At 51.1% G+C, this 22063-nt stretch overlaps 1 protein-coding gene across 3 annotated transcripts in view; it reads left to right on the plus strand.

Moving 5' to 3' along the window:
* Window positions 1-10129: 10129 nt before the first annotated feature.
* Window positions 10130-22063, plus strand: part of Acot7 (acyl-CoA thioesterase 7) — a 93626-nt gene continuing 81692 nt past the window's right edge. The window contains exon 1 of one of the 3 annotated variants that reach the window (XM_052178292.1): window positions 10130-10605. In XM_052178292.1, coding sequence (XP_052034252.1) covers window positions 10439-10605 — 167 coding nt within the window. In that variant the 5' untranslated portion in view covers window positions 10130-10438. Of the gene's footprint in view, window positions 10606-18631; window positions 19042-22063 lie in introns of those variants that run through there. The other 2 variants (XM_052178293.1, XM_052178291.1) reach the window with 2 other exon arrangements.

Here is a 22063-nt window from a genome sequence, read left to right on the forward strand (position 1 = left end):
GCCTGGACGCTGCCATGTTCCCACCTTGATGACAGTGGACTGAACCTCTGAATCTGTAAGCCAGCCCCAGTCAAATGTTGTCCTTATAAGAGTTGCCTTGGTCACGGTGTCTGCTCACAGCAGTAAAACCCTCACTGAGACAGTGGGTCCTAGCTGGGCAGTGGTGGCACACGCCTTTAATCCTAGCACTTGGGAGGCAGAGGCAGGTGGATCTCTTGAGTTCGAGGCTAGCCTGGTCTACAAAGTGAGTTTGAGGATAGCCAGGGCTACACAGAGAAACCTTGCCTTGGAACCCCCCCCCCCAAAAAAAAGACAGTGGGTCCTCTTTCTTTCTTCCTTTCTTTTTCTTAAGAAATCCTGTCTCCTATTTCTTTTCTTTTAAGATTTTATTGTGTGTGTGTGTGTGTGGTATATGAGTGTGTGCATATGAGTGTGTGAGTATGAGTGTGTGTGAGCATATGAGTGTGTGTGAATGTGTGTGTGTGTGTGTGTGTGTGAGTGTGTGTACATGTGAGATCAGGTGCCCATGAGAGTCAGAAGAGTACATCAGGGCCCCCTGTTGTTGGAGACCCAAGTACTTGTGAGCTGCCCCATGTGCTGGGACCTAACATGAGTCTTCCAAAAAGCAGCTGTTAGCTGCTGAGCTGTCTCCTTAACCCCTAGACTAACCACATTTTTTTTTTTTGAGTCATGGGTTCTCTGTATAGCCCTGGCTGTCCTGGAACTCACTCTGTAAACCAGGCTGGCATCGAACTTAGAAATCTGCCTGCCACTGCCTCCCAAGTGCTGGGATTACAGGCGTGTGCCACCACGCCCAGCTACTAACCACATTTATTAGATTAAAAATCAAAACAAAACAAAATACCAAACTGCAGAATACTATAGATTCTCAGTGGTGAATGGGACATCCAGAGTGATTAAAAGCATCAAGAAGAGGACAAAATGATTAATTTGCAGCTATTCAGTCCCTGGGCTTCAAAGTGCAAGACTTGAACACGCATCTGGGACCCAAGGCTGTCAGTCCGCAGCCGCCTGTGTGAGGGAGGCCCTACGCCCAGTCCTCAGTACAGAGAGCACTTAACTGAAAGAGTCAAATTCACAACTGACTGTATCTGAAGATTTAAACCCCCCTCTCTAAGTGATTTATAAATGTAGACAGAAGGGTGTAGAAGACTGGAAGATTACCAACAAACTTGACCCAGATGGTCCTTCACAGCCAACAGCAAAACAAACACCATCTCAAGAGGGCATAGAACCGTTGCCCAGGAGGCCATCTGCTGTGATGTAAGAGAAGGCTCTGTAACTCAGAAGGAAATGAAGTTATACAGAGCCCTCTTCAGCCACGACAGAATTTGATTAAAAATCAACAGCAGAGAGAAGCAGGTGGCCAGTGCGGATGCTGATGGCAGGGCAGGAAGGCATTTGAGAGCTGAGGGAGATACTTGAGGGGCTGCGTGTCTTGTCAGGCAAGGAGGGCTCTGTGGGGACTGCTGTGCAGACAAGAGCAGATGTGTAGGTAGGTTAAGTAGGCAAAAGGAGGAGATCTAAGGGCTGGAGAGATGGCTCAGTGGTTAAGAGCGCTGACTGCTCTTCCAGAGGTCCTGAGTTCAAATCCCAGCAACCACATGGTGGCTCACAACCATCTGTAATGAGATCTGACGCCCTCTTCTGGAGTGTCTGAAGACAGCTAGTTTACTTACAAGTAATAATAAATATTAAAAAAAAATCTGAATCCTAGTTGAGGTGGCGCACTTTAATTCCAGCACTCAGGAGGCAAACACAGGAGGATTTCTGAGTTCAAGGCCAGCCTAGTTTACAGAGTGAGTTTTACGATAGCCAGGGCTACACAGAGAAACCCTGTCTCGACCTTCAATGATGCCTCACCCCCATTGAAGCCTGAGGAGGAGTACCCTTGTGAGTGTCCAGTTGAGTGGAGCTGGTACTTGGTTGTTGATATGGAATCTGGTTTATCTTGAATTTAAGATATCCCTGCCTCAGCACCCTGAGTTTGAGGATTATAGACATCAGCAGACCCAGCTACAACCTGACCTGACAATTCTTTTTTCTTCTTTCTTTTTTTTTCAGTTTTTCGAGACAGGGTTTCTCTGTGTAGCCCTGGCTGTCCTGGAACTCACTCTGTAGACCAGGCTGGCCTCCAACTCAGAAATCCTCCTGCCTCTGCCTCCCAGAGTGCTGGGATTACAGGCGTGTGCCACCACCGCTTGGCGGATCCCTTAATTTTTAAAGTGTGCAGGCAGACACGGTGCTGGCCGGAGGAGCTGAGAGTTCTCCATCCTGATCTGCAGGCAGCAGGAAGGGACTGTGATTCCTCGCTGGGCATAGTTTGAGACCTCAAAGCCTGCCTATGCAGCGACAGACTTCTTTCAACAAGGCCACACCTTCTGCAATTAGGCTACACCTTCAAATACTGGCACTATGGCCAAGCCTTCGGGGCCATACGTATTCCAGCCACAAGAGTTTTTATCATGAAAGCCAAAGGTTAGAGAAAATAATCACCAGCTTTGGAAAGTTGTTCATCTGAACCACACTGGAAACAGACTTCCCTGGAGGCACGCAGGTTGCCGGGAAGCACTTGCCGCTCCCCCCCCACCCCCCACCCCCCACCCGTTGTGGGGAAAGGGAGGCTGTGGAGGGAATGGAGAAGAAGCAGGGAAGCAGGAGCTGTTTGGAGTTCTGGAGCCGCCAGAGAAGCCGCAGAGGGGAGGGGAGCACGACCATTCCGAGGAAGGCAGCCTGGCGGGGTGGCTGATCTACAGCAGTTCTCCATAGCAGCCGCCATCGGCTATAAATTAAATCCTAGGAGCCTCGGCTTGTAGCTCGGCTGGGAGCACGTGCCCAAAGCCCTGGGTGATCTCCAGCACCGAATAAACCAGTGCCAACCTGTCATTCTGGAGGCATTGAGGGTCAACAGCCCCGCCTTGGCTACAGTTGAAGGCCTACCCGGCTTCTTTAAGAAAGAGAAGTGCAAAAGCTAAAGTCAGCAAAGCTCCAAGGTAGCCACAAATTAAATTAGCCAGGTGTGCGCGGGCCCGGGAGAGCGGACTGCCATCCCCAGGGAACCGCGCAGAGCTGAGGAATTAGACAATGGCAGACGAGGAAGGAAGGCGTGGAACGCGGAGACTGAAGTGCGCCGCCTGGTTTGGACCCATTTGGCCAACAGTGTCCCGGTGACACCCTCACAGCCTGCGGGAGACCATGTCGCCTCTGCTGAGCCCCAGACTCGCTCCATTGTCAAGCTTAGCTTCGCTTCCTGGCTGACCTCCAGCTTCGCAACTCTGGGAACCAAACACACCCCGAGTCCCGAGTCCCTCCTTTCCCCTCTGTCTTCCGGTTGCAGTCACCCGAACCTGTCCTGGGACCCTTCAGAGCAACGAGATTTCTTCACACACACACACACACACACACACACACACACACACACACACACAGTGAGTTCTGTATATATACAGAATACAGAACTCTGTAGACCAGGCTGGCCTCAAACTCAGAGATCTGCCTGCCTCTGCCTCCCAAGTGCTGAGATTAAAGACGTGCGCCACCACTGCCCGGCTTCTTCTAATACTTTTGTCTGACAGAATGTCCATCACCCCGGTGTCTGGGTTACAACCTGGTGAACCACAGTCAACTATGGTTTAAATATTCACACTAAGCATTAGCTTAGTCCAGCCCACATTAAATGTGGTTAAAAACCGAAACGGAACAAAAATTACAGGGCACTTAAAAAAAAAAACAGATTTATTTTAGATGGGTGTGGCAGCGAATGCCTTTTGTCTCAGCCCACAGGAGGCAGAGGCAGGTGGAGTTTGGTGAGTTTGAGACCGCCTGGTGTACACAGTGAGTTCCAGGACAGCCATGGCTGTGTAGAGAGAACCTGTCTTCTGATGATGATGATGGTGATGATGATGATGGTGATAACAGTAATCGTTATTCTATAAAACACACCCCAAGCCGGGTGGTGGTGGCGCACACCTGTAATCCCAGCACTCTGGGAGGCAGAGGCAGGCGGATTTCGAGGCCAGCCTGGTCTACAGAGTGAGTTCCAGAACAGCCAGGGCTACACAGAGAAACCCTGTCTTGAAAAAACCAAATCCAAAAAAAAAAAAAAAAAAAAACCCAAAAAAACAAAACCCCCAAAGACCCACCCCACAAAAACGCAGGTATATTTTGTTTTTAATAATATGCATAAATATGTCTGTGTGCAAATGTGTGCATATGTGGGTGCAGTGCCTGTGATGGCCAGAAGGGGGCATCAGATTCCCCCGAAGCTGGATTTCAGGCAGTTGTGAGCTCCAGGATGTGTGCATGAGAGGAACCAAACTCTGGTTCTCCATAGCACGTGCTCCTCGCCGCTGAGCTGCTTCTCCAGCCCAGACAGAAGCCTTCTTAATTAATTCATTAATTTTGAGGCAGGCTTTCACTATGCAATCCTGGCTGTCCTGGATCTCACTTTGTAAGCAGCTCACAGAAATCCACTGCCTCCGCCTCCCTAGAGCCAGGGTTGAACCCTAGTGCCTAGGTGTTTTTTTTGTTTTTTGATTTTTGGGTTTTTTTTGTTTTGTTTTGTTTTTTGTTTTTGTTTTTGTTTTTTGAGACAGGGTTCCCTGTATAGCCCTGGCTGTCCTGGAACTCACTCCATAGACCAGGCTGGTCTTGAACTCAGAAATTCGCCTGCCTCTGCCTTCCAAGTGCTGGGATCAAAGGCGTGCGCCACCACTGCCCGGCCAGGTGGTTTCTTTCTGAAATTTTATTTAGAAAACATTGGGTTTTCATACAACCTTAGTTTATATTCTTGGATTTACCTTAGAATGTCTTTGTGTGTGTGTGTGTGAGAGAGAGAGAGAGTGAGAGTGAGAAAGAGAGAGAATGTGTGTGTGTGAAAGACACACACACACACACACAGAGACAGAGAGAGAGAGAGAGAGAGAGAGAGAGAGAGAGAGAGAGATCACTCATGCATTAACTTGCAGGTGCTGGAGCTCAAACCCAGGTCCTCTGCAAGAACAGAGCTGTCTTTGCAACTCTGCAGTCTCTCCTCCCTATATTTGAGACTCTGTCGGCTGGAGTGGCTGGCCAGTAAGCTCCCTCCCCAGCTATTCACAGGCATACATTTTACTCAGTGATGATCTGAGCTCAGTCCCCATGTAGCAAACACTTCACCCCCAGCACCCTCCTTTTTCCCATTGCATTATTCTCATTATCTGAAGCACAGAGAGGTTAAGGCACTTGTCTAAGGTCACACAGGAGGTGCCTGGAGACGGATTCCAGCTGTAAACCCCGAACTCTTCTCTTTTCCTTTCCTTTTCTTTCACTGGGTCTGGAGCCCAGGATCTCTCAGAATGCTCAGGCACCAACTGATACCCTGACCCTCTCTTCGTCTTGTCACTTCCTAGTAACACCTAGTAATACCTCTTTATGAGTTACACCTTTTGGCAGGACGAGACTCTCCTCAGTGACTGTTCACTTTTTAAAAGTGTGTAGGAGAGCTAGAGAGATGGCTCAGTGGTTAAGAGCACCGACCGCTCTTCCAAAGGTCCTGAGTTCAATTCCCAGCAGCCACATGTGGCTCACAACCATATGTAATGAGGTCTGACGCCCTCTTCTGGTGTGTCTGAAGACAGTGACAGTGTACTCACATATAATAAATAAATAAGTCTTTAAAAAAAAAAAAGCGTGTAGGAGTGTTTTGCCCTTAGAGGCCAGAGAGGAGCCTCAGATCCCCTGGAACTGGAGGTAGAGATGGGGTGCTGAGAATCGAACATGAGTCCTCTTGTAAGAGCAACAACTGATTTTAACCACTGAGCCATCTCTCCAGCTCCACAAAATTCTTTTTTGATTAATGAAGTGTTTCTTCTGCTTTCTACAAGATCTGTAGGTGGAATCTGACCTCAGCGTGCTGACAAGTGGTGTGGAAATTTACTCTGCCTCTAGGTGGCGCCACCGGACCACAAACCCAGCACCCTGCTCCTTCAGACTCCAGGAGGTCAAGGCAGAGAAGAGGGGACATTGAAGCTGTCTTCTTATTAACTGTCAGTTTTCAGGTATCAGGTGTGTTATAACTCCAGATTTAAAGTTTGACCCAGTTAGAATTTAAGAAGTGGTTTTTATTTCATGTGAATGGATGCTTTGTCTGCATTTACATAGGTGACACACTTCCTCCAACAAGGCCACACCTCCTAATGGTGCCACTCCCTGGGTCAACCGTATTCAAACCACCACAGTCCAGTTTCCAAAAAGTCCTTTATTAGTCTTGGATTTCTCAGAGTGGTTTGTGCTTGGAGCAGAGGGTGTGACTCTCAAGGTTAGGGGAGGAGCTGGGTGACAGAACCCTCCCTCCCAGCAGCAGGGAGTGTGGGGAGTGGGCAGCACGCCAGGGCTTGCTCACGAAGAACTATGAACAGGAGGCACAATCTTGAAGCATCTACTTTCTCCAAGTAGAAAAGGCACAACTGGGTCTTTCAGGCTCCAGCTGCCTGAGAGTCAGTCAGTGAACTCACAAGTTCAGCCTAACTGAAGGTCAGCCTTGTCCTGAGCCTTGTGAGTCCATGGCCCCAGCTGTGTTCTGCAGTTAGCTCTCTGCCCTGTTGTGCTCCCTAGCATTAGACCAAAGGCCTTAAGCTCTTGAAGGTGGAGATGGAGCAGGCCAGCTCACCGTCCCAGCCTCGGGACACGCAGCAGGTTCTCAAGGGAATGAATGATCCGAGGACAAAATAAACAGACATCACGGAAGCTGCACAGATCCCAACCTGGCGTGCCCCAAGCGCTCCCTGTGATGTTTACACAAGCAGCTGATCACCTGAGAAAACGCAAGTGGGGAGAAGTGTTCTCTGAACTTCCTCGGTGCGGAACTCTTACCTCAAAAGCAAACACCCTCTCAACCGGTTTCCTCCTGAGTGTCCTCGTTTCCTCCTGGTTCTCCACTTCATCCCAACATGTAACCGCTCTGAGGTGAGGGGAAAGGAAACCCACAAATGGAAGACTAAGGCTTACATCCAAGGTGGCAGATGAGCCACATGCACAGGGAGGCCAGGACCCTTCTGCTGGCTGCACTCTCTCACACCGAGGACAGGGCAGGTCCTGCTCCTCTGAATGTCAGCTTGAGTCAGGCAGGATCAGGCAGGGACTTTTGGGCCTAGGCTGCTTGAATCCCTTCAACATCCCTGCCGCTCCAGTCGTCAGAGCAGCCAGGTTTACCAGCAGGCTCACGTAGCCCGCAGTTTCTCTGTACCAGGTCCCTTTCCAAGGACCTGAAAATGCCCATGTGCCTAGGCCTTACCACAGGCCCATGGGTAGGTCCTCTGTTCTTGCGTCACAGAGGGACTGAGGTACAGGAGAGCTCACTGAAGGCCACAGATCCTGGTGTGGCACATCTTAGTTTTGTACTGTGCTACCCTGTCCCTGGTGCTATCACCATCCCAGAAGGTCTTCTGACCTTCAGCTTGTTAGGATCCCCAAGGGAGGCCTTAAGGAGACTTTCTCACTCAGGCTGGTTGTGCGCTCCTCTGGGCTCTCAGAGGTCCTGTACTCCATGCAAAGATGGACGCAAGCTGAGGTGGAGGCTCTGGACGCGTCCCTGGAGTCCCTTCTTGGGTCCTGGACTTTACCTGTCACTCAGATCAGGAGTGGGTCACATGCCCAGGCCTCATAGCCACGATGGCCATTCCTAGGGAATAACATGTTTGCTTGGATGTTTCTATGCCAGAAAAGTCATGAATTCATACTTATTCAACCACCAACTCTTTAGCCTACAATGATTTATTTATTGTTATAAGCATAGTTTGGTGGTAGAGGGGTTGTTTGACACTTGACATGGTGGGTTTGAGCCCTATCAGTGCATGTGCAAGCACACACGCACACGCGCACGCGCACGCGCACGCGCACGCGCACGCGCACACGCACACGCACACACACACACACACACGCACACGCACACACACACACACACACATGTTTAGGCCCCCCCTTTAATGTGTTGATCTTGTCAGCTTGGCAGGACTGAGAACCCACTTAGGAGACACACCTGTGAGTTGCGGCCATTCCAACAGGCAGTCTGGATAATGCAAGGAGGAAAAAAACCCTGACTCTGTCCTTACTTCCTCCTGGGGTAGGAGGGCAGCTGCTGTTGCTGCCACTGTCCAGTGACATCACGCGCCAGTGTCCTTAACCTTCCAACGTGGACCGAAGACTTGCGGCTTTGAGCTGGGACTGCTGAGGCGTCCAGTTTCAGACTGAGCGGTGACCAGGTTCTCTGCCTCTCCACGTGCAGCTGGCATTGCCCGGCCACCCACGTGACGCCGTCCAGGCAGCTGGGTTGTTGGGTTACAATAAATCCCTTTATAAATTATTACTTTAGGTGTATTGTGTGTCTCTGGCATATACTGACGACCAGCTGAGACATCCAGCCTTGTGCAGAACAACTAGTGGATTCTTAAGACTTTCTGTTCACAGGCAGCCACTGTTGGATTAGCTGGGTCACAGCCAATAAATCCCGTTCTGTATATAGATTCAAGAGTTCTGTTACTCTGTAGAAACTTGACAAATACACCCTAGAAAAATCATGGGTTATCACCATCACCTCAGAGACTTCTCTCGGACCTCTTTCCAGTCTGCTCTTCGACAATTCTAGTTCTAAATGACAGTGCTTATATAAATGACATTGTATACTATGTTATATAATTGCATGTAACAAAATCCTAATATATTAACATGTCTAAAATTTTTTTTGTGATGCACCATGCGTGTGCAGGAACCCAAGGAGATCAGAAGAGGCATAGGATCCCTTGGCTTCCGACTTACAGACAGTTGTGAATCACTCTGACTGCAGGGAACAGAGTGTAGGTCCTCTACAGGAATAGCTATCTCTGCAGCCAGAAAACTTTTCTATTGTATTATCCTGTACAATATTCTATTGTAATATCCTGACCCTGGATCTTCACAAGGTCACTCACGGCTCACAGAGGTTTGGAGGTTGATTTTGGACCGTTAGTAAATAAAGCTCTTTGCCTGGCTACAGCTTCCTCTTAGATCTAGACCTTGTAAGGCTGTGGTACTCAACCCTCCTAACACTGTGACCCTTTAATACCTCATGTGGTGGTAACCCTCAACCATAAAATTATTTTCGTTGCTACTTCATAACATTGCTACTGTTAGGAATCATAATGCAAATATCAGTGTTGTCCTATGGTCTTCGGGGCTTATGAGCCCCAAAAGGTTTTTGACCCACAGGCTGAGAGATCTGCTGCTTGCTCTTAAGGGGAAATTGTGATATTTAAACAGGCCATAAGCTCTGGAGGGCTTGCTCAACTCCTATCGAAACGCTGAGAGCACACAGGGTGGAAACCACTACCACCCTACTCCCAGTCCTAAAAACTGCATCCTTTGAATAATAATTTTGAATTCCCAGGGAAGGCTGGTGTTTGTAACATGTGACTGCTAGGCAAGGTCTGTCTGTCATCTCCAAGACCAGGCTTCATCTCCTGCTGGAAACTGATGCTGCAGGCATGATAGCTTTGGTCTTCAGAGTCCAAGTTCTGTTCATGGGTGGGGTTAATTTTCCTGGATACCGCATGGGGGGCAGCTCTATGCAATACGGTAGATATGGGGGCAAAAGCTTTCTGCAATGACAGTAGATATGGGTGACAACATTTCCCTTCTTTGGTGGCTTCTGTGGCCTGCTACTCGGATGCAACATGATTTCTAGGCAAAGCAAAAAACAGCAGCAGCTTCTAGGCAGCAGGTTCACCCAGCTTGTGCTTGGGGCTCCCGGGGTGTCTTTTTGGAGACTACGGGTCAGTGCTGGTGGAAGGGGTCTGAGGCCAACAGGGGTCAGGGGTCGACGGGGCTCCCTGTCTGCAGCTATGGGGTAAAGGGTCGACAGCCCTAAGCGGCTGCGCACTGTAGGCACCGCGCGCTGTAGGCCCGGGTGAGGCCAAGGCCCGGCGCAGGGGTCGGCGCGCGGCTCACGGGCGCTGTGCCCGTCCCGGTCGGGCCTCCCCTGGTGACCTCATCGGGTGGCCGGCCCCGGCCGGTTAGCGAATCGCTTCGCGGGCGCACGGGAACGCCCCGTAGACTCCCGGCGGCCGCCACCGCCGAAGCCACGCACGCACGCGCCCCGGGGACGTTCGGCGACTCGGCCTCCATCCTGGCGTGGTGTCCGCCGCGGGCCGCTCTCTTGCTCCACGCCGGCGCGTGCGGTGTGGTACGCGCGCGTGCGCGCGCCCCCCAACCGCCACCGAACCTTCTGGAAGCGGAGTCGCATAGCCGCCCCCGCTGCCGACCGAGCTCGCCTCCGGAGCGAGCGTCTGCGGCCGTGGAGGCCTCTGGGCAGGGGGACGGGGCGGGGCCTGCGCGAGGGCGGGGTCACCAAGGGGCGGCTGCCTGTGATTCGCCGCCTCCGCGCCGGCCCCGCCTCTCGGGCGCCATGGCTCCGCCTCTTCCCTCCTCCTCCATGGCGCCTCCTAGGCTCATTCATTCGGCGCCGGGCCTGCTGGACACCTGTTCTCAGATCCCGCCGCCGCCGCCGCCCGCCGTCGCAGCCAAGATGTCGGGCCCCACCACAGACACGCCGGCCGCCATCCAGATCTGCCGGTAAGACGGAGGCCTTCCGGCCAAGCCGACCCTTCCCGCTCGCTCCCTCACTCGCGCCGGAACCCGCCGAGGCGATGCTAGCACTTAGGCTCACCAGGATGCTGCCTTCATCCTGAGCGACCCCGCCCGGCTCCACGCTCCACGCTCCCGGGATCCGGGCCCTGGAACCCACCCGGGACCCGTTCACCGGGCTCAGGCCCAGGACTCTCTCCCCGGATACCGCCCTGGATCCTTCTCCCGGACCCCACCCTGAACACCCCGCTACCCCCATGCCCTCCTCAGGGATGCTCCCCGCCATGCTGCAGAACCCGGCCGCCTTGCCGACTCCTCCCACCGGCCTCTGGCTGCATCCCAAGGGCGGCGGCCGCAGTTCTGAGGACGCTCGGTGTAGGAATCCGGACAGGGACACTGGGACAGGGCAACTAGCAAAGGGTCTGTCCGTCCGCCGTCTTTCTGTGCGTCCTGTAGGGCTTGCCCCACCCCGGGTCTTATAGGGGGAGCCCAACCTCTTGCGGGGTTCGGAAAGGGTAACTTAGGCTCCAGAGGGTGGTGGGGAGCATGCCCAGAGCAGTTCGAGCACACATGGGTGGGTACCTACGTGAGAGCAGACCCCGGACTCCACAGTTCTTTCAGAGCACCGCCTCAGTTGTGAGGAGAGCAGGTGTTAGAAGGAAGAACTCATCCATTCGAACGATTGTATTGCTTAGGAAAGGGAGTGAGTGGGTCATCTCACACAATAGGGGTGAAGGATGTTCTCACCTGAGCATCCTCCCCGTCTTGTTCCATTGGGGGTGCTGCTTAGATGTGGGTCCCCAGAGGAAGCTGGAGCTGATGAACAAGCTCATTTCCCCCGAGAAGGCGGGGAGGGCAGCCTCAAGGTTACCCCGCGGGTTCGTTCACTGAAGTAGAAGCATCATGGGCAAGCTGGCATTTATGCCCCAGATCAGTTAGGGGCAGGGATGGGAAGTGGAGCTGGGGGATCGATCGTGCCTGCAGGTTACCGTCTGCCCTGTCTGACACACGGGCGAGAGTGGGTATCACACTACTGCAGGGCATCTCACTGACCTTGTATCTAAGCCTTAAACCCAGTGGAGGCAGGCACTTGTCTTGTGGATGTTGCTTTTGCTGCTGGATAGCTGGGGCTTCTTTCTGTCAACCTCACCTTCTGGCCCGGCAGAGGCCATTCCCTGACTTCAAGGTCAGTTCCGACTTCCTAGAGAAGGGGATGTGTTTATGGGAGCTCTGCTCCCCGCCCTGGCTTCCTTATTGTCGGTGTGGCGGCTCTGGCCATTCGACTTGATCTCTGTGGCGGCAGAGTGCCTGTTACTGACAATGTGGAGATAACGGGGTCTTTGAGACATGCTGTTTAATAAGCCAGTGGTCTGGGGGTCTTTGGCTTCACCCTTCTGGGAGGATGGCTAGTAGAGTTCTCCTCCTGCTGTGTGGAGGAGGGATCTGAGAATCTCAATAAAGCCTTGGAGTCTATGCCTAGCTGTGGCCATACTGATCAAATCCCCTGGGCTCTTATTTAACTTAGTCAGTGTGGTTGGTGACCGACTGTCTTTTTTTCCACTAGCTTCTAACAGCTAATGGCTTTTTCTGTAGCTTTGGATACTTTCATATATTCACAAGTATATTAAGCGTTTGTGGCTTTTCTTATTGTACTCTGCAGGGTTGCCTCTAGCTCTCAGAGTCACAAGGGCATATTTTCCCTAAGTGACAGAGGGTGCATGCATGGCCAGGAGGCCTGGCTGAGATGTCTCAGGGCAAAGCGTGATTGCCAAGGGAGGCGGGCCGTGAAGTAGCCTGTGGTCACGTGGGTTCGATCAGGTGGAATACTGGAGAGTGGACCTCTTTAGGTGGGGAGCCCTCTAAGGACATTTGAGCCAGTACCATGAAAGGCGAGACTCCTGGCCTGGCGCATCTAAGCCATGAATTTAATAGCACTTCAGCAGACACCTCCAAGGAGCCCAGCCCCGGAAGGACATTGAGCGGTGGAAAGTTTAGTTCTTATCTTAGGAGAGACACAGTGTCATACAGGATGATGTACCCATCATCCCAGACTGTTAGATCATCTGCTTTTGGTTCCCGAGCTTGAGGGAAGGTAGCTTCAAAGGCAGGTGTTGGGCTTGGGCTAAAAGTACTTGCTGTGAGGACCCAAGTTCAGGCCTGTGTAAAGTGAGCCACCTCTGGAGAGCCTGCAACTCCAGCGCTCCTGCAGCGAGGTGGGGAGTAGAGACAAGAGGGAGCTCACGGCCAGCTAGGATGATTGATAATGCAGTGAACAGCAAGAACCCTGTCTCTGAGCAGGCGCAGTGAGGACTGGTGCCTGAGGAAGGTAGTTCTCTGCCCTCTATACTTCTTACGCCACAGTGTGGTACACTTGCATGCGCACACAAGCACACATACCCCCTGCAAAGATAAAAGTAAATGTGGCCGTCGGCTTGGGGTGGATGTGGCCTCTGCCCTTGGTCGCCCAGTGGCCTGGAACCCATGGCTAGTATTCCCGTGTCCTGTAACTCGTATGGAATACGAGTGAGTGGAGCAAGGAACGACAGCACACACCTGTAATCCCAGCAATCAGGAGGCAGAGGCAGGCGGACCTCTGAGTTGGAGGCCAGCCTGGTCTACAGAGTTCTAGCACAGCCAGAGCTATACAGAGAAACCTTTTCTCTTTTATTATTTTTTTTTAAAGATTTATTTATTTATTATATGTAAGTACACTGTAGCTATCTTCAGACACTCCAGAAGAGGGCATCAGATCTTGTTACAGATGGCTGTGAGCCACTATGTGGTTGCTGCGATTTGAACTCAGGACCTTCAGAAGAGCAGTTTGTGCTCTTAACCACTGAGCCATCTCTCCAGCCCGAGAAACCTTTTCTCAAAAAACCAAATAAATAACTTAAAAGAACAAAAAAAAGACTGGCCTGACCTGACCTGGCGGGACGGCTCGCACAGAGTCAATGGGTGTTCTGTATGTGGAAAGTGGGCCACCAGCTTAAGAGGTGACAGACAACCTGGACTCCGTTCCTAGGTCTGTCTCTTGCTGCTTGCTGTGTGACTTAGGTCACTTCCTTAATTTCACAGCATAATCTCACTTGACCCCGATTTTCTTATCTGTAAATTAGAGAGGTAGGATAGTCTTAGCCTGTCTTAGGGTCACCGTGTGGACTGATACTTTTGTCCCATTTCTTGTTTGTATAAACATGAGCTTACAGAAGGAACCCTTTGAGAACCAGATCTTTGGGCACTTAGGCCACTGAATAATTGCCATGTATCCTTTGATCCAGTGCAGATAGTCAACCTTAATCGATGCGCTGGTGAAGGGGGCCCTTGGTGCAAGGTGCAAGATGGCATGGGCATGTGCACATGCATGTGCATGCGTGTCCCTATGTGTGCCATGGCACACATGTCGAGGTCATAATGAGGACAGCTTGTGGGAGTAGGTTCTGGGGAGTGAACCCAGATTTTCAGACGTGGCAGTGTCTTTATTCACTGAATCATCCCACCAGCCCTGGTTTTTACTTTGAGAGAGAGAACCCCATGGAGGTGCTGGAACCGAACTCTGAAAAGCCACAAGATCTCTTTCACTGCTGACCCTTCCCTTTAGCCTGTCTTATCTTTATTTATTTATCTATTATGTCCTTTTTTGAGGCAGAGTTTCTTAGTATCCCATGCCAGTCCTGCCCTTGGAATCCTGCCCCAGCCTCAAGTTAACTGAGTGCAGGGATTTTGTGGCTTTGGAACCTATTTGGGGCTGAAGGTGTGACATCTGCAGACACTGTCTAGTCCTGCTCTCAGATGTTTGTCTGCCAGGCACTTTCCTGGGAGCAGGATTCGAGGACACTGAATATCTTCAGTGCTGCCTGCAGTCTGCAAACTCCAGCAGGGTTAGTCCAGTGGATGTGAATTTTCTCCCCTTTCAGCTTGGTCCTTGGCTGGAAAGTGGAATTAACAAGAACACAGAATCTGTTCTGGAACGATCCATAAAGTGCAGTGTGGCTCTATTTCTTGGGAGGGGGTATGGACCCTGTTGAAGATGCACTCTTTGTAGCCCAGTGAGCCTGTAGTGGAGGACGCCTGAGTCTGCTGCTGTCATGGTTTACAGCCTGTCACCTAGCCCAGTGTCACATTCACCCTGAAGCTAGCCAGTTCCCTGGTGTCATGCAGGCCAGCCGGTGCCTTCTCTTATTTATCTAACATGCATTTACTGATTTTTATGAGTATGGATGCTTTGCTTGCATATATGTCTCGTCCCACATGTGTGCCCAGTGCCAGAAGAGAGCAGTGGATCTCCTGGACTGGAGCTGCAGAAGTTGTGAGTTACTACAAGGGTGCTGGGAAACAGACTCGGGTGTTCTGGAAGAACAGTCAGCATTCCTGTCTCCTGAAGGACCCAAGTGGGTGTGAAGGGTTGGCAGTCAGGGCCGACCGGACATGCACCTTGACTACCTATCTTGGTGCTGTTTTCCAGTCCTGGAGGTCCCAGGGGAGGGAGTGCTTGTGCGGTCTCCCCACCCAGGACTTGTACTGAAGAGCCACTTGGAGGCTGGCCGCCTCTGCAAATGTCAGTGCTGGCAGTAACATTCCAGCAGTCAACAGAATGCAGGCAGAGTTTTAAAGTATTTATAGTATTGAAATCTGGGCAGGGCAACCTTTAATCTCATAGACACAGCCATTCCTTTGATTGAGGATGATGCCATCTGTAATTTTACCTTGAAAAGAGAGCCAATGCGTCTGGCCAACTCACATGTGCGCGTGCGCGCGCACGCACACACACACACACACACACTAAATAATACAAATCATAAAATACATTGGAAGCAAACCTTAGTGTGGAGTGATGCACATCTCTCGTTCCAGCCCGTGACAGGCAGAGGCGGAAGGCTAACTGGACCATGTGAGGAAACTTTCTCAATTTTTTTAAAACCTGGTGACTAACGTTAATAAAGATAATAAATGTTAGGTAGAGAAGAAGCTTGCTTGCTAAATCTGATGTGAGTTTGGAGAGTCACACGGTGGAAGGCAGGAATCAGCTCTTGTGAATGGTTCCTGTACTTCCACTAACTGGTGGCATACAGGCATGGTAAACCGTGCTCTTCTTTATAAATAAATACATAGGGGAGCAAAAAGACTTGTTCTGCTCTGCCCTGGGGACTAAAGCCAGGGTCTCATATGTATGCTAGGTGACTCGGTCACTGAGCCTCGGCTTGCTGGAGAGCATTCATTTACGTATTTTCACGCACAAACTGATTGATTTGTATTCTACGCACATAGGTTTTTTGTTTTTTTTTTTAAGATTTATTTTTTTTTCATTTATTGTTATATGTAAGTACACTGTAGCTGTCTTCAGATACTCCAGAAGAGGGCATCAGATCTTGTTAGGAAGGTTGTGAGCCATCATGTGGTTGCTGGGATTTGAACTCGGGACCTTCGGAAGAGTAGTCAGTGCTCTTAACCCCTGAGCCATCTCACCAGCCCCACATAGGTGTTTTTATCTGCATGTATGCTTGTGCACTATGTGCTGTACAGTGCCAGTGGAGACCAGAAGAAGGCATCAGATTCTCTGGGACAGGCATTCTGGATGGTAGTGAGCTGTCATGTGGGTGCTGGGAACTGAACCCAGGTCCTTTGCAAGAAGGAGTTCTTTTTTTTTTTTTTTAAGATTTATTATATGTAAGTACACTGTAGCTGTCTTCATGTCTTCAGACACCAGAAGAGGGCGTCAGATCTGTTTACGGATGGTTGTGGTTGCTGGGATTTGAACTCAGGACCTTTGGAAGAGTGCTCTTTCCTGCTGAGTCATTTCTCCAGCCCTACAAGAACCAGTCTTACACTGCACCGTCTCTCTAGCTCTCACCGTTGTTATTACGTTGCCCTTTGCTGTTAATAAATATTTATATTTATAAAATATTTGTCTTTCTGCGGGGATCACGCTCAGAGCCTTGTACACGCACACGCAGCTGGCGCTTTCCGTCCAAGCGACAGCCCTATCTCCAGCTCTGCTTCTGTAGAAGCCCTGTTGGCGTATAGCTGCAAAGCACACACTCTAGAAACCGCGGGATAGGAAACGCGTCTACTCTCATGGACACTTCACTGACATTTGCTTGTTTTCTTTTGTTCTGAGGTAGTCTTACGTAGCCCAGGCTAGTTTCATATATGGCATGTGGTGGAGGGTGGCCTTGAAATCCTCCTGATTTAATCTCCCAAATCCTGAGATTATAGGTGTACACAGTTCATTGCATTTTGATAGATGTGTGCCCTTGTAGCACGCACCCGACTGTGACGTAGCCTATCTTCATCAGGCCGAGTGGTGGCAGGTAGTTATTTTTTTCTGCTAGCACTGGTGCCTGGTGAGCGGCTCCGACTTTCTTTCACCATGCCTTGTTCTGTGGTTGCCTGGGAAGGGCGTCCTACTTAGTGCCTGTGAGCCTCTCATGTGCAGCACCAAGCTCCAATCTCTGCTCTTTCCGGCTGGTATATCTCTTCAGCCAATGAACACTGGGGTTTTAGAGTTCTGGACGCAGCTTACCAATGCAGATCTCACGGGCATTGGGGTGTAGTCTCCGCAACAGTCTTTAGATGTTTGATGAGGCAGAGGGATTTTTATTATATGTCCTAGGTCTACTTATTTATTCATTTATTTGTATGCTTGCTTAGTTAAAATGGGAAGCCAGGCCTGGCAGTGCATGGCTCTGATCCTGTACTTGGAAGGAAGGCATAGGAGGCCTGGGGGAACCTGTGAGTTCCGGGCGAGCCTGGCTTACGTATTGAGTTTCTGGGTAGCAGCCAGGGTGACATAGTAAGACCCTGTCTTTAAAAACAAACAAAGGGACTGGAGAGATGGCTCAAGGGTTAAGAGCACTGACTGTTCTTCCAGAGGTCCTGAGTTCAAATCCCAGCAACCACATGGTGGCTCACAACCATCTATAATGGGATCTGATGCCCTTCTCTGGTGTGTCTGGAGACAGCTATAGTGTACTTACATATAATAATAAAATAAATCTTAAAACAAAACTGTGCGTAAGGTTTTGCTGTTGTCTTAGTTAGGGTTTTACTGCTATGAACAAATGCCATGGCCAAGGCAACTCTTTATAAGAACAACCTTTAATTGGGGCTGGCTTACAGGTTCAGAGGTTCAGTCCATTATCATCAAGGTGAGAACATGGCAGCATCCAGGCAGGTGTGGGGCAGGGGGAGCTGAGAGTTCTACATCTTTATCTGAAGGCCACTAGATGAAGGCCTGAAGGCCACTTCCTGGCAGCCAGGAAGCCCACACCCACAATGCCTTACCTACTCCAACAAAGCCACACCTATTAGTGCCACTCCCCGGGGCCAAGTGTATGCAAAGCATCACAATTTCAGGATAGCCTGGGCCTCTTGCCTCAGCTTCCTAAGTTCCCTAGCAAATGGGAGGACAAGTGTCACGGTGGTGCCCGGTGCTTGGTCTGTGGTGGATTTCAGAAGGAGCCTGTGTTTTAGAGAGGATGTTGAGGTGTTTGTGGGTGCCAAGCTGTGCTGTCTGGGACTTGCTGCTACAAGAAAACCAGGCGTGGGGGATGCTGGGAACAGAGACCAGAGGAGGTCGGGAGGCTGATGAATCGACTAGTTTAGGAGCTACAGGGTAGGGACAGGGGCTCATCTAAGCCTTTGTTTCTTTTTGCAACAGAAAGTAGAAAACACCAGCTCTGATGCTTCCCCCTCAGAATGTGAGTCAGGGCGGAGTGGAGCCCGTGTTTTCCTCTGTGGGCCCGCCCATCCTCCGACTTCCGGCTGTCTTCACGCCTAGCCAGGACCTCTGCCCCACTTGGCAGCCCAGCCAGTCTTGCTGAGGTGGGACCTGTGCCTCAACTTGGAACAAGCCAAGCAGGGTGGAGCTTGGCTCCAGGTTCCTGGAGCTAGGGATCTGAGGGGGATCTGTCAGTCCTGCAGAGGGGCGGGGCCTTTGTCCCTCCTCAGCTCATGATGGGGGTCTGAGGGGGGGAATCTGTCAATCCTGCAGAGGGGCGGGGCCTTTATCCCTCCTCTGCAGTCCTTCCTGAGAAAAGGCTGAGTGACTGCATACCTTCTCATGAGGTTGCATCACTGGGCTCCTAGATCAGACCCACCAGCTTGCCTGCCCGCTGGCCATTTGCTGACTCTCTAGTGGTGGGAAGAGGAGCCCAGCTGGAGTCCCTTGAGGAGGCCCCTCTACTAAGCTGGCTGCTGGCCGGCAGACAGCCTCCTGCTGTGAGGGAGGATAACCGCTTAGTCCCACTCTAGGATGAAGCTGCTTGTCAGGGCCCTGCGCCTCTGGGAGGTGAGGAGGCAGGTAGCTTCTTGGAGCCTGACTCGCCAGGAGTGTTTGGGGCTCAGGGAAACATGCTGGGCTTCGATGCGGGCCGTCAGAACCAGAGCCGATCACCAGGAGCCTGGACATTGCATCGCCGCAGGAAGGTAGGAAGACTGGTGACACTCAGCTCCCTCCGGGATTCCCCACCCCCAGCCAGCCCCAGGGTCTCAGGCCGAAAAACATGGAGGATGTGCTGTGAATCCTTAGGATGGTCAGTGGGGCTGGGTTTGGGTGAGCTGCCTTGTCTTAGATGGTCATCAGTGAGGCCTGCCATGCTGTTCTTTTGGGGACCAGTGGAGGCTCCTGGGCTCAGGCTTGGCAGCTCCAGACCAGGCAGGTCCTAGCCCTGACCTCGATTGGTGTGGTTGGAGATCACCACACCCTGTGAGCCAGCGGCTGTACCGCCCACCCGCCAAGCTTCGGGCGACGAGTCAGCTTCTGTGCAGGTCCTCTTTGGTCCTGTGTCAGTGGACTTTTATTTCCCCTGAGATTTGCAGAAACTTTGTTGGAATGTAGTTGAAATTCACAACAGTGAGCTGTTACCATTAACTACCTCAGCTTGCAAGTGAGGTAGGGGCTTTGTTTCCCTAGGTCCTGCTTTGTGCTCATGAGGTGACTAGGGGCTGAAGGGTTTGAACTTTTGACTCCGCCCCACTACATGCTGCTCTGGGGGTGGAGGACCTCATTGGCTAGAATTAATCACGCATGACCAATGACTTGATCAGTTATGAAATTCCTTTAAAATTGACCCTAAGGTTAGCATTTGTGAGTTTCCCATTACAGCCAATAGATCAATTTGGCTGATCCCCGTTGTGTCCTTCATTTAAAAACAAAAACAACAGCAGCAACAACAAAAGTCCCCAAAACCAAAAAAAACCAGCCAGAGCACCTTGTTGTGTATCCCGGCATCCCTCAGACTCTGTCTTCCTTGGCACCTGCCTCCTAAGCACCAGGATGCTGGAAGCAGTCATCTGACAGCTCCTGGAGCTGCTGGCTGGGGGAGTGAATCACAGTCACCTGGCAGCCCCGGGGCCACCACCGGTGAGGGCCCAGGCCGGCTTCCATAGGGCCTGGCGGCCTTCTCAGCAGAAGGGTTCAGTGTCCCCACATCCGAGCCAGCGCTTGCTTGTTAGTGGGTGTGAGATATTGCCCTGTGGCAGTTCTGATTGGATTGGCCCTCCCTCCATGATCTGAGGTTGAGCATGTTTTCCTGTGCTAGTGAGCACTGAGTGTCTTTGAGGAGTTGTCTAATCACGCCTCTTGCCTGTTTATTTTTTCTTTCTTTCTTTTTCAAAACAGGTTTCTTCTCTGGGTATAACGCCCCGGCGGCTGTCCTGGAACTCCCCCTCTGGAGTGCAGAGATTAAAGGCGTGAGCCGCCATACCCAGCCTCTTTTTCTTTTCTCTTTTCTTTTCTTTTCTTTTCTTTTCTTTTCTTTTCTTTTCTTTTCCTTTCCTTTCCTTTCCTTTCCTTTCCTTTCCTTTCCTTTCTTTTCTTTTTCTCTTCTCTTTTCTTTTTCTTTTTTTTCTTTCTTTCTTTCTTTCTTTTTTTTTTTTTTTTGAGACAGGGTTTCTCTGCATAGCCCTGGCTATCCTGGAACTCATTCTGTAGACCAGGCTGGCCTCAAACTCAGAAATCCGCTTGCCTCTGCCTCCCAAGTGCTGGGATTTAAGGCGTGCGCCACCACCGCCTGGCCCCTCTTTTTCTTTTTATAGATTTATTATCTTTTAATTTATGTATTTATGTGGGTATGTGTGTAGCTGCCCTCAGAGGCCAGAGAGGCTGTTGAGTCTTTTGGAGCTGGAGTTACAGGAAGGTGTGAGCTGCCCTGTGGGTTCTGGGAACTGAACGTGGGTCCAGGCAGAGCTGCAAGGCAAGCATTTTTACCCAGTGAGTCAGCACTTTACCTCCCTTTCCCCCTCCCCACTCTTTGAGAGACCTCGCTATATAGCCCAGGCTATCTTAGTATTAGCTGTGTAGACCAGCTGGCCTTGTGCTCAGATCTCCTTCTGTGGTGCCTTCTGAGTGCCGGGATCAGCTGTTTTGTGCCTTTCCTGAGATGGCCTCTATATTCCAGCCTAGCCTCTTACTCAGTGTGGAATGGGAGTTGACCGCACTCCTGACCTTTCTGCCTCCACTTCCTCAGTGCTGGGCTAGAGAAGAACACCCACTCTTGACCTTGGCCTGCTTTCTCACTGCCTTGTCTTTTATTAGTTGAGCTCATAAAAGTTCTCTCTAAATTCTAGATACAATTTCCCTTCTCAGATACCTTTCCAGCTCCCCAAAATTTGTTAAATAAGAGGTTCCATCATATTTATGAACTTAACTGTTTCCGAGTGTGTGGGTCAGCGCTGCTTAATCACATGCATAGCACACGTCTTTTGAAGGAAACTCCAGGCTGGCCCCACCACACTGCCCCTCAGCCTTCCCAGTCTCTGGCAGCCCGCCCGCCTTCTATAGTCGACAAGGAGTCTCTCTCCCAATCTGGCTGCTTTGCCACTCCAGGCGAGTTGTACAATGGCTTGTGATGGCTCACTCCTTAGTTCCGTGATCATCTGTGTGCTTGCATGTTGGGATTTCCTTTTGTTTCTCTCTCTCTCTCTCTCTCTCTCTCTCTCTCTCTCTCTCTCTCTCTCTCTCTCTCTGTGTGTGTGTGTGTGTGTGTATGTGTGAATGTGATAGTATCATAGAGCCCGGCCTACTTTGAACCTTTTCCATTTCTATGTGTGGAATCATCCCTGGAGCTCGAGTTGTGCCCGTTGTGGGCTGCCGTGTGGGTGCTGGGGATGGAATGTGGGTCCTCTGGAAGAAGAGCCAGTGACTGAGCCATCTCTCAGTTGTCAGGCTTGCTGTCAAGTCCTTTACCTGCTCAGCCTCTGGAGGGCCTGGGGATCTCCCTGTCTGCACCTTCCCTGCCCTGGGGTTATAGGCATGTGCCACTCTGCCTGGTTTATGCAGTGCTTGGGATCAAACCCAGGGCCTCATGTACTGTGGGCAAGCGTCACCACTGTAGAGGCCGTGGCACCTGGGAGAACAGAACTGAAAAGAGGACTAAGGCCTCCTGCAGCCGCTGGCGTTACTCAGCTCCTCAGACAAGGCCACAAGAGCAAAGGTGTCATGAGTGCA

The sequence above is a fragment of the Apodemus sylvaticus genome, chromosome 3, assembly GCF_947179515.1.
Source record: "Apodemus sylvaticus chromosome 3, mApoSyl1.1, whole genome shotgun sequence".
Lineage (NCBI taxonomy): Eukaryota > Metazoa > Chordata > Mammalia > Rodentia > Muridae > Apodemus > Apodemus sylvaticus.